The 15,089-nt window shown below is 54.7% G+C and overlaps 6 protein-coding genes across 6 annotated transcripts; 5 read left to right on the top strand and 1 right to left on the bottom strand.

Moving 5' to 3' along the window:
- Positions 1-203: 203 nt before the first annotated feature.
- Positions 204-1,592, top strand: CTAM01_07851 (zinc-binding dehydrogenase; the record flags this gene model as incomplete). Its single annotated transcript, XM_060523872.1, has 4 exons — positions 204-481; positions 572-701; positions 800-1,259; positions 1,390-1,592. The coding sequence occupies 4 exons, from the start codon at positions 204-206 to the stop codon at positions 1,590-1,592; spliced, it is 1,071 nt and encodes a 356-aa protein (XP_060381619.1).
- Positions 1,593-1,897: 305 nt separating this feature from the next.
- On the bottom strand, positions 1,898-2,455 carry CTAM01_07850 (uncharacterized protein; the record flags this gene model as incomplete). The annotated part of the gene is made up of 1 exon (XM_060523871.1): positions 1,898-2,455. One exon carries the CDS (start codon positions 2,453-2,455, stop codon positions 1,898-1,900), a length of 558 nt encoding a protein of 185 aa, XP_060381618.1.
- Positions 2,456-3,853: 1,398 nt separating this feature from the next.
- Positions 3,854-4,502, top strand: CTAM01_07849 (uncharacterized protein; the record flags this gene model as incomplete). Its single annotated transcript, XM_060523870.1, has 5 exons — positions 3,854-3,874; positions 3,910-3,979; positions 4,015-4,196; positions 4,263-4,430; positions 4,482-4,502. 5 exons carry the CDS (start codon positions 3,854-3,856, stop codon positions 4,500-4,502), a joined length of 462 nt encoding a protein of 153 aa, XP_060381617.1.
- Positions 4,503-5,217: 715 nt separating this feature from the next.
- Positions 5,218-6,267, top strand: CTAM01_07848 (uncharacterized protein; the record flags this gene model as incomplete). Its single annotated transcript, XM_060523869.1, has 4 exons — positions 5,218-5,312; positions 5,533-5,671; positions 5,882-6,022; positions 6,094-6,267. 4 exons carry the CDS (start codon positions 5,218-5,220, stop codon positions 6,265-6,267), a joined length of 549 nt encoding a protein of 182 aa, XP_060381616.1.
- Positions 6,268-9,498: 3,231 nt separating this feature from the next.
- Positions 9,499-10,099, top strand: CTAM01_07847 (uncharacterized protein; the record flags this gene model as incomplete). Its single annotated transcript, XM_060523868.1, has 2 exons — positions 9,499-9,559; positions 9,834-10,099. Coding segments are annotated over 2 exons (327 nt in total), but the record flags the coding sequence as incomplete, so codon positions are not given.
- Positions 10,100-10,122: 23 nt separating this feature from the next.
- On the top strand, positions 10,123-14,345 carry CTAM01_07846 (uncharacterized protein; the record flags this gene model as incomplete). Its single annotated transcript, XM_060523867.1, has 2 exons — positions 10,123-10,290; positions 10,563-14,345. The coding sequence occupies 2 exons, from the start codon at positions 10,123-10,125 to the stop codon at positions 14,343-14,345; spliced, it is 3,951 nt and encodes a 1,316-aa protein (XP_060381614.1).
- Between the last annotated feature and the right edge of the window lie 744 nt (positions 14,346-15,089).

The following is a 15,089-nucleotide window of genomic DNA, read 5'->3' as shown; positions in this document are numbered from 1 at the left end:
GCTTTTGCGATTGAATTGGGTTTTTGGATACCAAACTAGATACCCCCTCCAAATAACAACACTTTACAACTTTCACACCCATACAGCTATCAACACAGAGGTAAGTAGGCAGTGACTCGCTTTCCACACGACACTTTGACAAGGACCAATACTGACACATCGGCACTCCAGATACCTACCTGCTCAGACGACACACGCACACAATGGCGACAAACCAAGCGGTAAAGACAATCGAAGCGGGCGTCGCAAAGGTGGTCGACGCTCCGATCCCCACCCTCCCGGCCGACGACTATATCCTCGTCAAGACGACGGCCGTGGCGATCAACCCGACGGATTGGAAGCACGTCGACCTCGCCGACAAGGCGGGCTGCGTCGGCATCTGGGTCGGGTGCGACTATGCCGGTGTTGTCGAGGAGGTGGGCAAGGGCGTGACGAAGGACTTCAAGAAGGGGGATCGGATCTGCGGGCCTGTGAATGGATCGTGAGTTTTTTTTTTTTGTTTTTCTCGGCCTGGCTTCCTTGAAAGAAGGGAGGGAGAGAGACAGAGGAGGCTGACGTTGGAGTGCCACAGCAACGCTCTGAGAGAGATTGACGGTGCGTTCGCAAAGTACATCGCCGTCAAGGGCGACGTGCAGATCAAGACGCCGGAGAACATCTCGGACGAAGAGGCCGCGACGCTCGGCATCGCCGTCACCACAGTCGTATGTCTACTTCATCTACCACCCCCCTCCCCATTACAGCCAACTTCTTCTTCTTCTCGGACAACCTTTGCTAACCACGTACCAAAAACACAAAACAGGGCCAGGGCCTCTACCAAGGCCTCAACCTCCCCCTCCCGACCGAGCCCACGACCGCCACGCCGGCCCCCGCGATCCTCATCTACGGCGGCAGCACGGCGATGGGCATCTCGGGCATCCAGTACGCGAAGCTCTCCGGCTACCGCGTCCTCGCCACCTCGTCCCCCCGCAACTTTGACTACCTCAAGTCGCTCGGCGCCGACCAGGTCTACGATTACAAGTCGCCCACCGTCTCCGAGGATATCCGCGAGGCGACCGGCGACGAGCTCACGCTGGCGTGGGATTGCCAGTCGACCAACGAGAGCGTCGTCCTGGTGGCGAAGGCGCTGAGCAGCGCGAGGGGAGGCGTGATCGGGACCCTGTTGCCTGTTGATAAAAAGGTCGTCAGGGAGGCGAATGACAAGGTGGAGGTGAGGATGAGTTTGTATTATACCGTTTTCGGGGAGGAGTTTGGATACTTTGGTGAGGCTTCCCCTTTTTTTTTTGTTCCCCCTCTGTTTTCCTGTTGTCTGGGCCCTGTGTCGCGGGGCATCTCATCTTCCCTCTCTTCTGATTCCCCCCCCCAAAGACTAACGGCACCGTCATCTTACAGGCAAGAGGGACCCCGTACCGGAAAACTACGAATTCGGCAAAAAGTTTTGGGAAATCAGCCGCGGGTTGCTGGCCGAGGGCAAGCTGAAGCCCATCCGCGTCGTCAAGAACCAAGGGGGCAGCGGCCTCGAGGGCGTCGTTGTCGGGTTGAAGGAGTTGAAGGAGGGCAAGGTCAGCGCCGGCAAGCTCGTCTACACCATTTAAGAACTCAAGTAGCGATGTTCCCCTTATTCTTGTGCAGATGAAGATTTTCGGTATCAACTCAGTCTGCGTAGACGATGGCCATCATGAGAAGAACATTACGTGTATTTCTCAAACAGTACTGCCTCCCTTTAGCCTTCTCCTGGAAATTGCCTGGGACCATCTTCCTATGCCCTGCTTCTTCTGCTGAAAAGCGAACTCGCAACAAATCATGTGGTATCTAAAAGCACTTCCTTACCCAAATAAACGCCAGACCCTCCCATCCTCCTCGCCGTCTTTTCCAATATCAGAGACGGGTGGGGCCCCAACTACATCTTGGCCCTCCCAACCTTTTGCGCAACCTCGTCAAGCACCTTCTGCACCATATCACGATGCGCCCCCTCCATCTGCCCCTTGACAAGCGGCATCAACATCCGACTTGTCTCAACCCTCGTCGTCTCGACGAGATCGTAGTCTCCCTGCACATACCCTTCCAGTTTCCCGCCATGCTCTCCGGGCCACCGCTCCTCCGGCCTCGGCACGACGAGCCACTCGGACCAGACCCGCACCCCGCCGGGGGCCTCGGCGCGGGACCGCAGGCCGTTGGGGATATTCTGCAGCACGGCGGGGAAACTGATTTCTTTTTTGACGCCCGGGACCACCGTGACTTTTTCGTAGACCTTGTAGCAGGCGAGGCGGGAGCCGTCTTCGAGGAAGTGGGCGTCCGAGACGACGCTCGCGAGAGGGACGGGGACCTTTTCGTAGCGGGTTACGAGGGGTTGGTGGCGGATTACGGGGGATTGGGATTGCAGGGTTTCGATTACGGCTTCGGGGGGGAGGATGCTGGGGAGGGGGATGCGGATCGTGAGGCTGTGGTGGGCTGGCATCTTTCCTCTTGTTTATGGTGTAAATGATCTGGTGTTGGCGTCGTGGGTTCGGAGGTCCCGTTGGTTTGGTGGTGGTGGTGGTGGTGGTGGTGGTACACACCCCGGATGTCGATGACGATGACGATGGCGGGGCCGGAGCCGTATGCGACTGGTGGTTCTCTTCTGGAGGTAACTTCGTTGAACAACTCCGTAGAACAACGGGAGCTGGTGAACCGTCGTCTGGACGGTATTGAAGAACAATCCGAGGTGGTGACAGCAATAGGGAAAGTTGTACAAAGTGGCAATGTCGTCGGTCGTGCGCCCCAAAAAGATCGATATCTCAGTCAGCTTGCTTCCCTGTCTGGTTCAGGATCAGCGGGGATTGGGGTCTCGGGTCCGCTTCTTCTTTCTTTGTCTCGAGGACGTGGGCGGAGGAGGAGGAGATAAACCTTGTCCTCTATAATGAACCACGTTTCCTTCCGAGGAACAGTCAATAGAGAGGAGAGGTAAGGTAAGGATTCAAGGGATAGATGATTAGTCGTGTAAAAGGTATGGAAGGGGGCGCGAGCGGCCAGGACGTCTTTTGTTTCGTCTGATGGTCTGTTCCCACACGGGGTGGGCGGTTGGTTGTCCCGACTTTCCCACCACGGACATGGGCAGTCAGGAGGAAAAAGAGGGATGGATGGATGGTTGGATGGATGCACTAGCATCTGATGCCGAAGTTTTGTCCGTGTGTGGAACTTTGAGAAAGGCTGAAGCAAACAGGCAAACAAAGTCCTCCAAAGAGGAAACGACGTCACCCGAAGGATTGGAACCACTGGGGAGCTTAGCAAACACGGGTGACAACCTTGCCGAGTCTAGCGAGTTAGTGCAGGGAATAGTAGTATAGCACAGCTCAGAAATGCTCCAAGGATCGGCTGGTAATGGGCCTATTGGCCAGCAGAGAGGTTCGCGTGAGATTTTGAGGCTTGTCTGAGCCTGCTGACGGTCGTAGCAAATGGTCAGGTAAGCATAACTATCCGTATCCGTAGTCGTGGCTGGACAGCGTAGACAAGGAGCCAACTCTTTTAGGGCTGGATGTTTTTTTCTTTTCTGCTGCGGTTTTGATACCAATGGCACTCCGATGTTGAAGGATGGAGAAGCTGAAACGAGTGGTGATACTATTATTAACCCCTGGCGAAGGAGCCACTGCCTCGGACTGAGTTGCTTGTATCCTTACGTTTGTGAGAGCTCCAGTTGAGGCGCGACCCCCTGGACCCTGAATACCTCAGATAAGCCTTCGGCGACTGTGGCTGAGCACCGATAACTCTCCGAATGTGGGGCGGTGCATCGGCCTCATCACAATGAGGTTGATCGTCTGCAACTTGCAAGCGCAATCGCAAACGTGGGGTGATCAGAAATCATCCAGAAGAAGTCATCATGCCCAACTATGATGAGTTTGTGATGATTTCTTCTACTTTCCTGACGTTCTTCAGGCTGACGACCAAGATGAGGTCGCCGAAGATGGAGGCGCTTACGGCAATACGACAAATTGGTGTCTGTTTGGTGAGATCGTGAGAATCGACTCATTACCCGCTTAGTCCTCGTCTGCCGCGACAAATGCGACTTTGCGTTCCTCGTCGCTATCTATCCAGATGGAAATGCGCAGGTCGATCCTAGCTCATACAAGATTGGGCATACTGTTGCAGTCTTGAATACCACTACCAAGAAATTCTTGGATGGAAGGGAGGGAGTTCGCGTGGAGAAGCTGGAAACTTGTCGGGTCAGTCCTGCTTTCTCACTCATCATCTCAACCAATGGTGGCTTATTGACGCATATGGTACCTTAGGCCTTTCTTTTAAGACTGGCAGACCTTTACCAGATGAACACAGAGCTTGTCAAGTACACTGGAGGAATTGACGAGCAAAGTGACACTCGGCCGTGTCAAGCCTGTGGCAAGGAAGCACAGGAGCGCAAGAATTGTGGCGGCTGTGGTTACTACTACTATTGTGATACGGTACGTTACTGTCGACGTGCGATTTTGAACGTAAATGCTGACGAGCTGCAGGCGTGCCAAAAGATGGCCTGAGAGGGCAAGAACCACAAAAAGGAATGCAAGGTCCTCAAGAATCCCAATATGAGAATGCTGCTGAATCTCAAAGCCGCCACCCAAGCTCTCCGATTCACAGATTGATCTCGAAGTGGGAGTCTAGAGTAGGGCAACAAGGGACTGTCAACCTCATCCTCGTTGATTGCAACTGAGGCGATTCCCCGACAGGTGCCGAATGGTCCTCTTCCCTAGGGTACGATCTCCTTTGGTTGCCTCTGAGTCAACGTCACGCGATCTTAGACATGGCCGAAGAAGTACATGCGGCCTTATCGAGCTTCCATGGGTAGCTATTGATGCAGGTTCTCGGCTTCGCTTGATCGAGTTGCACCCGAGGGCTTATCTGTAGTTGATGCTCTGATGAATGCTGGTATGGCCAAAGACAAACAATTGAGCGTGAACCTAGAAAGTGTTTTGCCTACGAGACTCGTCAAGCAAAGTAATGATTTCATGGTACTACTTTGAAAAAGCATATCGCACCGCAAGCGCAATTCAATTCAGCCGATGACTCAATAGCCATCACCGAGAAAGACAAATTGCCTTCTGGGAATCGCACTCCAAGTCTTGATTCCGAAAGCGTCGACAGGGTTCTAAAGCATAAAGAGTCGAATCTGCAGCTGACCAAGTCAGAAATATTGCATTTCGCTGCGCTGTCTCCTCCATCGACCCATAGTTTCAACCTGACCAAAGACCATAGATGGCGGCCGTCGTCGCGGTGGCCAACTGTGGCCAGCTCAGGTCTGACCGCCAGAAGAAGCCGCGAGATGCTCGTAGTCCGTCCGAAAGGAATTGGTCTACACCGTCTGACACCTGCGTGTCAATTGATCGATGCTGCAGAATAAGCCGGCAGGCAGGTTGTGAGGGAGAGGCAGTATTTTTGTTGTTTAATGCCTGACGCCGGTCCTCAAGAAGTCTCCATTGTGCTTTAGTATCGTGACACAAGCGCATTATTTCCTCTGGGTCTCTACCTGAGTTACGCCAGGTACCCCAAACTGACACATTCCCTGTTTAGTGTTGAGGCTGTCTTGCTCGCCTTGGACTCTTCTGTCATTGAGACTGACAATGAAGACAGACGATGGAAATCTGCGGCATCCCGAAAGGTCCAGAGCCTACGGGTAGCCGTAGAGATGATAATTCAGCGTGGCTGGTTGGTGCGAAGTTCGCTCAGAGGTGGGTTGAGAAGTTGAAGCGGTGAGGGAGCCGCCATACCGCTTTTGGCGACACTCGTGGGATGAGTGGATAGAGATGCGCCATGCGATGATGGAGGTAGGACGCGTGTAGACGAAATGATCCAGTAGACAGATGAAGTCGCATCTCCTCAGACAGGGCCAGACTTGGGATGTGCATGAAGGGCATGTTAGCTCCCGATGCGCAGTGCAGCGCCGCAGGCCAGTGGCCCTGCGAGCACACCCGTCGAGATGCAAGCTGCTGGCGGCCCTGGCGCTGGTTCGACGATGACTGGACGCTCATCGGCCATCGTACAGATGGCAGATGGGGCCCTCGTGTATTTGAAAGGTACGAATACCAGGCCTAGGAGAGGTCATTCCATGCTAATAGGCGCATGGCTGCCCAGCCGGTAATGTATCGATACCTCACGGCCTGGTGCTTCGCTGCATCGATGCTAGAGCGTAGCAGGCTGGCCGAGCCGTTGTCCGCATGGCAACGCAACGTCTCGTCGACTGAAGGCGGCCTCTCCCTTTTCTTCCCTGACTTTGGGTTCGTCCCGCTTCCGTCACGACGGTCCTAAGTCTAGACGGGAGGGAAGGGTCTGAATGTGGTAAGTTGGCGTAGGAACCGAATGATGATGGACATGGTGACATGGTGTTGCCGCTTTTTCTTCTCTCCCCCGCGAGCTTGATGCGCCTGCATTCCATGCGTTGCCATTCAGATGCAGATGCGTAGGCCGCGCCTGCCTGTCATCAATAAATTCAATGGCATGGCTGCACGCCCTCTCTTCAATGCCCAATCCCGTTTGCCGCAGGCCGTGGGAAATGGGTAAGGGAGTCGAGTCTCAATAGTCCCCTTGCTTGGCGGGGTTGGTGTTAATTTGAAGGTACATGGGTAACCGCGGGCGAGTGGATGGAGGACCATGTACCTCCGCGATTGAGCGGTTTAGGCGATGAACCTCCGACCATCATCCAGGCCGTATGGATGCGAGAATTCGAGCAAGAAGCAAGGAAGACTGGTGCAGAGAGAGGCAAATCCGAGGAAAGACGAGGGAGCCCGGGTCTTACCGGATAAGGGCTTTTCTGACGGGAATTGTGATACACAGGGATATTGAGCAGTTCGAGACTTTGAGTATTGGTTGTGATAGTCGAGCTGAAAGAGATTTTTCTATGCGTTGGGGCGGTGGGTGGTGTTGAAGTTGTGTGGTTGACAGCAGCGCGTCATCATGAATAACATGGAAGACCGCAGCTTCGAGAAGGAAACTAGCATGTGGCAGCAGCGAAGACCCAAGCGGGAAAGGCTGGTGGTGGTGAGTTTTCCGTAGCAGGGAATAGGGATCAAGAGAGCCAACGCAGGTATGTGTAGGGTCCTTGGATCCTGCTAGCCAAGGAACCCGAGTCCAGACAGAGTTGTTTAATAGCTACTACCAAGATATTTTGTCAACCTCGAGACCACCGGTCAGGTATTATTATTGCCTTATGCCAGCGCTAGAAAGGTGCTTGCTCCATAGATACCTTAGATACTTGCGCTTGCCTGTGCTAAGATTGGGATGCAATTCTACGGAGACACACCGAAAAAGCCAAGAGCTCTTACTACAGTAGATAAGTAGGTACCTTGGAGAAAGAGGCAGAGTGACGGCATCAGGAAGGGAAGGCAGCAACAGCCTGTTAGGTAAGGTAAGGGAAGGAAGTAGAAGGTATCGATGTATCACACGTGAGAACGCAGCTGGTGGCGGCAAGGGCGTTTTACCTCAGAGCCGGTGCCTTTTCTACGGTTACCTTATGGAATACTGGGTAGGTACCTACGGTTCTTCCCCCCTCATTATCCAAATCCCTTCCTTGGGTACGGAGTATCCGTACCTTACTTTTCAATTTTTGTCCGCCCCGGTTCCGCTGCTTGTTCAACGTGGAATGGAAACGATACCTACACACCTGATATCCAGGACCTGCTGACCTCGTGGTTACCTAAACATTCTAGAGTCCGCCCTCGTGGCTCTTGCAGCGCGTACTAAGACTAAGAGTCCATGTACTCCGTCAGAGTGTGCTGCCCAAATGCCCACTCGAAGCGGACGGCATCCTGGAGAAATGGCATCACCTGGGCGGCAGGCTGAAGAGGAGGGAGGGGCTAAGGTGGTGTGAATTGAGTCAAACGACTCCGGCGTGCAGGGGGTGCCATCTTTCTGAGTCTCGAGACACTTGATATCACACTAACTCGGCCAATGAAGCGCCGAGGCCGCCCTTCTTAACCGACCACCCTGCCAGGGATCACCACTTTTTTGCAGACCTCCAGAGTGAGGTACTTTGAAGTTGTACTGTCACAGTCTGGTTAGTGCGTGGGTTGCTGCGCTTTTGCCGTGGCACCTCCTCCCCCTTCTGGGCTAAGCACCCAAGGTACCCATCATGGGCCATGCCGTTGCTCGGGATCTATCGCCATGTACATCACACATACACGTACACGAACACACGCACACACACACACACACACACACACACACACACACATACGGTCCACGGAGCGGGCCAGGGGAAGAAAAGGCGGCGAGCAAATGGGGGCGGGAACAGCGACAGCACCCAGACAGACGGAGGAGACGGAGGAGCAACCACGGGGAGACTGAGACTGGACGCGATGAAAGATGCGTGTGGATTGGTCCTGATAGGATGGTTTTGATGGATGATGGATGGGACATGGCTGGGCGGATGGATCGCATAGACGTGCATACAGCATCAATATCCATAATTATTCTTTCCGTCCTGCCTTACCTTTTACCTCGCTTTACCTTTACCTCACATAAGGCACGAAGTATGGAGTACTGACTCTGTCTCTTGCTGTCTGCAGACTCACCTTATTATTTTGCCCTTGTATTCCTCATTTGGATTGTTGACTCCCGTCTAGCATTAGTTCTTGTGTACACCTTTCCTGTATACAAGGCGGTCGCCGCCGCTCATGTTTCTCTCATCTGTTTCTGCTATTCTTGCGTCGTCCTCTGTTGCACGACAGGCCGAAACTTCTGATCAATTTCGCTGAAGAAGAGAGCAGAAGGACGAGTCGCCCTCGGTGGAAGAAGGCGTACATCAAGGTAACATATTGTAAACTAATTGCAGAGTAGGCAAGCGGGCTATTCATTCACAACAAATACATCCCGTTCAGTCAATTCCCTCAACGTCTGGCTGGCCGGGCCCGGGCTCGACAATAGGACGACGGCGTCTTACTCACACCACCGTCCGAATCGCATCTCCGAACAAGTACGGAATACTTTTGCTCAGCTCACGAGTCGGACCCAAACAAAGCACGACCTCAAGGGCATCACCAATCCCAAGTGCAGGCTGTGGCCTACGCTGCCTGCCTCCTGCAAGATATCTGGCGGTCTGCAACCACATCCATCCACCTATTCGCCTTCGCCGCGACGATCTAGCGTCAACGCGCCGACCCATTGGCTCCCTGTGAAGGAAGTGGCTTGTAAGAAATGATTTTTTTTCGTAACTCTCCTCTCCTTTTTTGCCGGGTCACATCCAGCGCTCCTATTGCTCCTTTCTTGCATATGGCCAATTCAACCTCACCTCCTCCAGAGGGAGTCATCTTCTTAGAAAAAGGGGCGATAGGAACGGCTTGGAAGCCGTGGTTAAACACAATCAAGAAACTGGCGGGTTGACCTCTCTCTCTTAGGACAGCTTCAATCCAAGTCTATTTCCTCGGCGATCAGACGCGACGGCGGCGACTTTCTCAAGCTGTAAGCCTGTGACACCAAGAGCTACATCCCTGCTATCGCTTCGACTTGGCCCGTTATCGTCCAATTCTCCGGCAATTCTGAGCAGGGGACCAGGAACATACCTGTAGCCAAAGGCGGGAGAAAAAAGAAGAACAAGAAGAGACAGGCGAGTGTATTTCCTCCTCCCTGCCCTGGCATATCTTATCCATCCGCTGGTCCCCTCTTCTTCCCTGCCCCCAATTCACCTAACCCTTCACCACCCCCAGATCCTAGGTCCCTTGCGCCGCCGCGTACCGCAAAAGTGCTCCGTCTCTTTTGCGGCCACCCGAGCCGACCATCCCACCACCCAGCCTGCGCAGTTACATCTCCCACCATAGTAGCAGTCACTGGAGGTTTTTTCTTTTCTTTTCTTCCTTACTGACTTGCACCACCTGTCTCAGTTCGCCTCGGTCGTACGAATACACAGTCTGGAGATTTATATCTGCAGGCGAACTCCTGTCAAGTCCTGTCCAACTCTCGTTTCATCGACCCGCCCCCTCCTCTCGCCAGCACGAACCCGCTTGCTTTCCCGCTACACTGCCTACAACGACTGCTACGATTACGACGACCACGACGAAAACCACGAGCTGTACACCGATATACCCTCTTCAGCTGCTTCGCTCCTCCGAACCGATTTAGCTTCCATGATTCTCACACCAAGCTGTAGCAACACGAGCTCAACTTCTCAACATGGCGGCGGTCGCGGTGGCCACATTTTCCCCATCAGGGCGGGCAGAAGGCGCATATCGATGGGAGCCAACCCAGCATTCGACGACAACTGGCTGGGCTGAGGAAGATGTGCGCATCCGCTTGCGCATGATCGCCCGCGCCTGGGAATCCGATTCACACAATGCTCAGGTACGACCCGAAACTTTTTCGTCTGCCGTCATGGTTTTCTCCAATTCCTGTCTACTCTGGAATTTTGTGCGCGCCGGCGCCGTTCCAGCCTGGACGCCTCAGCGCTCGTCCCCAAGTCTAACGGCTTACCGTTCGCTGCCATGGCTGGTCCGGAAAGCCTTTGGACGGGAGTCGGGGGACGTGAGGGGCATGACGCCGTCTCACCCCCCATTCCACTAACACATGCCTTTCAGATGAACTTCTGAGCTAATCTGATCCGCTGACATCCCTAGATTTCATCCCATCATCGACGACCCCTCAAAACCACATGCAACATCTCAACTCCGTTGAAAGCACCAGAATGCGGCCCGCGATGGTTGCGACGATTTGAAGCGCCCTCTGAACCGTCCGAGCCATGCGAGCAAGTCATGGATCCGACGAACACTGGCGGTTTTGCAAGTCGACGACCATCGGACTTTTCCTTCTTCACCCAACCGCAAACTTCAAGTGCAGAACAACGACAGCGACGTAACGGCGACGCCATATTTAGCGATCCCACACGCGACTTTCTCATCGACTTCGGTTCCGAGGAAGGATTCATGCAAGCGGCGAAGAAGAAGAAGAACAAGGCGCCAGCTAAGGCGCCGGCGGCAAACAACAATAACGATGACGATGGCGCGAAGAAGGAAGACGAAGGCGCCGGCGATGGAGGTGATCAAGGCGGTGACGCAGGTAACGACGGCGGAGCTGCGGGCGACGGCGATGGAGGCGACAAAGAGACACCGCCACCAGCAGACGATCCGCCCCCGGAAGATGACTGGGGCTTCGCAACCACGAAATCCAAGAAGAAGGGCAAAAAGGCCGACGAACCGGCACCTGATTCATTCGATGAAATAAAACTGGACGACATAGGCAGCGGCAACGGGTCGCTAGACATCAATTTCGGCTCAACGGAGACCAAGAAGTCAGGGGGGTTTGGTTGGGGATTGGGAGCGACAAATTGGACAACAACAGGCACGGGACTAGGGAACACATGGGATTGGTCTGGCGCTAACAAGAATGCAGCCACAAGTACGCCGGCAGAGGCAAAGGAAGACGCCGATTCAAATCCATGGGGCTCCAAAAGCAAAACGAAGAAGAAGAGCACGACACTGGGGTTTTCGTTCGGCGACGATACACCAGCTGACCCGGAACCGGCACCCGACCCGCCGCAGGAGAAAGAGGAGAAAGATGACCCGTGGGGTTTCGGCACTGCGACTACAAAGAAAGACAAGAAGAAGAAGAAAGCCAGTATCTGGGATGCGGTGGAAGAAGATAAGGCTCCTGAACCAGCGAAGGAGGAGACACCTGCAGACGACCCATGGGGTTCGTGGGGCGGTACCACCAAGAAGGGGAAGAAGGACGACCCTCCCAAAGAGGAGCCGAAAGACGACCTGTGGGATACCTGGGGACTTGGTAAGAAGAAGAAGAGCAAGGACGAGCCGGCCCCTGAACCAATCCCTGAGCCGGCGCCCGATCCGCCAGCCTCTAACGAGGATCCTTGGAGTTGGGGAACATTATCGGGGAAGAAGAAGAAGAAAGGTCTAGTCGACCTTGAACCTGAACCTCCCCCGGTGGTCGAACCAGAGCCGGAACCCACCCCGCCGCCAGAACCCGAGCCAGAGCCCGTTGATCCATTCGCAGGCTTGACCAATTCACAGAAGAAGAAAAAGAAGAAGGAGATGGCTGCCGCCGCCGCCGCTGCCGAGGCCGAAGCTGCTAAAGCCGCCGAGGCCGCTGCTGCTGCCGAAGCAGAGGCCGCCGCCGCCGCCGAAGCGGAAGAGGCTGCCCGAAAGGAAGAGGAGGAACGACTAGCAAAAGAGGCTGAAGAGCAAGCCGCCAAAGAAGCAGCAGAAGCCGAAGAGGCGGCGAAAGCAGCGGAAGCCGCCAAAGCAGCAGCTGCGGACGACTTTGGATGGGGTGTATCAACTAAAACCAGCAAGAAGAAGAAGAAGGGCAAGACTGCCGATCCTGAGCCGGAACTCATTCCTGAACCTGCGCCGGAGCCTCCTGCTGCTGATCCAGAGCCAGAACCACCAGCGGACGACGACTGGGCAAGCTTCGGCCATTCCAAGAAGGACAAGAAGAAGAAGAAGGGCAAATTGGCGGATCCCGAACCTGAACCCGAGATTGTACCAGAACCGGCGCCTGATCCCCCAGCCGAGGAAGCGGAGCCGGAACCTGAAAAGAAGGATGACGACGACTTCTGGGCCGCTGCTACTAGTTCGAAGAAGGACAAAAAGAAGAAGAAGGAGGCCGAAGCTGAAAAGTCCAAAGACGACTCTTGGGGCATCTGGGGCCTTTCCTCCAAGAAAGACAAGGAGAAGGAGAAGGAGAAGGAAAAAGACAAGGAGAAGGAAAAGAAGAAGAAGAGCAAGGAGGCCGATAAGGAAGCTGAGGAACCGAAGGCTGAAGTGGTCGAAGAGGATGAATGGGCCGGCTTGAGCAAGTCGGACAAGAAGAAGAAGAAGAAAGATGCCATGGCCTTGGTTGAGTTTGGCGGAGAGGACGAGCCTACCCCTGCCGAGGAAGCCCCTCCTGCCGTGCCAGATATTGCCGACCCCCTGGATGGCGGCGGCTTCTTCAGCTCATGGAACATCGGCGGTAAGAAAGACAAGAAGAAGAAGGGAGCCGACACCGACGAAGGCGCTTCTATGAAGCCCGATGCAATCGAGGAGCCCACAGATGACATCTGGGGAACCTCGTCCTCCAAGAAGAAGAAGGACAAATCCAAGAACGAGCCCATTGAAGTCGTGGACGAGGAGCCCAACGTGGATTCCGTTCAACCGGATTCCGTCGAGGAGACCAAAGACGACGATGACTGGGCCGGCTGGGGATCCTCCAAGAAGAAGTCTAAGAACCGTAAGGACATACTCGCCGACCCTCCACCGGAAGCTCCCACCCCTCCCTCATTGGACATGGCTGAGCCTGTAGCAGAAGCAGAACCTGAGAAAGAGAAATCCAGCTTTTGGGGCGACATGACCTCTTCCAAGTCTAAGTCCAAGGATAAGGATAAAGATAAGGAAAAGGAGAAGTCCAAGAAAGAGCCCAAGCTGAGCGAGAAGGAGCTCAAGAAGCTCGAGAAAGAAAAGAAGAAGGCTGAAAAGGAAGAGGCAGCGCGGTTAGCCAAAGAAGAAGAGGAGGCTGCCGCCGCCGCTGCTGAGGCCGCTGCCAAGGAAGAGGAAGAACGCCTTGCACAAGAAGCAGAGGAGGCCGCGGCAGCGGAGGCGGCTGAGGCGGCCGAGAAGGCGCGAATCGAGGAAGAGGAGGCCGCAAAGATTGCGGACGAGGAGGAGCAGTTCGCTGCCTTGGAGGCCAAGAAGCTCAAGAAGGGCAAGTTGACCAAGAAGGACCAGGGTGTTTACGACACGCTCAAGGCATCGATCGACGAGCGCGCTGCCGCATCCCAAGCTGCTGCGGATGCCGAAGCCGCCGCCGCCGCCGAAGCTGAAGAAGCCGCTCGCATCGAAGAGGAAGAGCGACTCGCCAAGGAAGCCGAAGAAGCTGCTGCCAAGGAAGCCGAGGAGGAAGCTGAAGCAGCGGAGAAGAAAGCGAAGAAAAGCTCCAAGTCGGAGAAGGAGTCCAAGTCCAAGTCGAAGAAAGACAAGGAGAAAGAAAAGGAGAAAGAGAAGGAGAAGGAGAAAGAGAAGGAAAAGAAGGAGAAGAAGGACAAGAAGGACAAGAAAAGCAAGGACAAGGAGAAGGAGAAGGAAGAGGAGCCGGAGCCGGCACCAGTCGAGGACGTCGATAATGAGGACGAGCTGGCCGACATTGAGCTGACCGAGGACCAAATCGAGGAGCTCCTGGCCGATCCCGAGCCTGAGGAAGCTGCTCCTCCTCCACCACCCCCGGCGCCGGAAGTAAAGCCATCCAACGATGCCTTCAGTTTCTGGGGCGTTGGCACTAAGAAGTCGAAGAAAGGTATGTGGCCTCAGGCTCGCAGCCAATCTCCCTTCACACCACCACACCACCAAGTCTCACCAAGCCTATTGGAAATGAGACGCCTCAATAGGCGTCACCTGAGATTACACTGCTGACTCATCTCCGCATAGGTCTAGAAGGTGCGAATCTCGGTTGGAATGACACGACTACATCATCCGCCACAAACAACGATGCCCTGTCCTGGATGCAACCGTCTACGGCTCGAAAGGGCAAAGGAAGCAAGATTACTGACAGATTAAAAGCGTTTGAACCGATCCCGCCGCCAGAAGACGAACCTGAGCCCGTTGTAGAGGAACCTGTTCCCGAGGAGCCAGCACCAGAAGAGCCGGTCCCGGAGGACCCTCCACCCGAGGAACCGGAACCCGCACCACCAACTCCTCCCCCCGTCGTCTTGTCGAAGGAAGAGAGAAAGCGACTGAAGAAGGAGAAGAAGCGCGCTGCCGAAGCTGCATCCGCGCCTCCACCGCCACCGCCTCCTCCTGTTGTCGAGGAGCCACCGTTAGTCGATGTTGAAGAACCAGCTGACGAGAACAAGTCTTCGGAGCCGCCTGGAGCTTTCCCCGTCGAAGAGGATGAGAACGAGATCATCGAAGTGATTGAAATGCCAGTGGAGAAGAAGAAAAAGAAGAGTAAGAAGAACAGAGATAGGGACATACTCGCCGAGGAAGTCCCTCCTCCACCAGCTCCACCACCGCCTCCGGCCGTCCCTGAGGCTCCTGAAGACCCTGTGCCAGAGGAAGAACCCGCCGCCGAGGAAGAGCCCATCTCACCTCCGCCTGAGCCGAAGTCGAGCAAGAAGGACCGGGCAAAAATCAACCGAGAAGGTTCCTCGTGGGGTA

This window comes from Colletotrichum tamarilloi, assembly GCF_030869305.1.
Source record: "Colletotrichum tamarilloi strain Tom-12 chromosome Unknown Scaffold_25.1, whole genome shotgun sequence".
In the NCBI taxonomy this organism is placed as follows: domain Eukaryota; kingdom Fungi; phylum Ascomycota; class Sordariomycetes; order Glomerellales; family Glomerellaceae; genus Colletotrichum; species Colletotrichum tamarilloi.
This window is presented reverse-complemented; position numbering and strand designations above follow the sequence as displayed.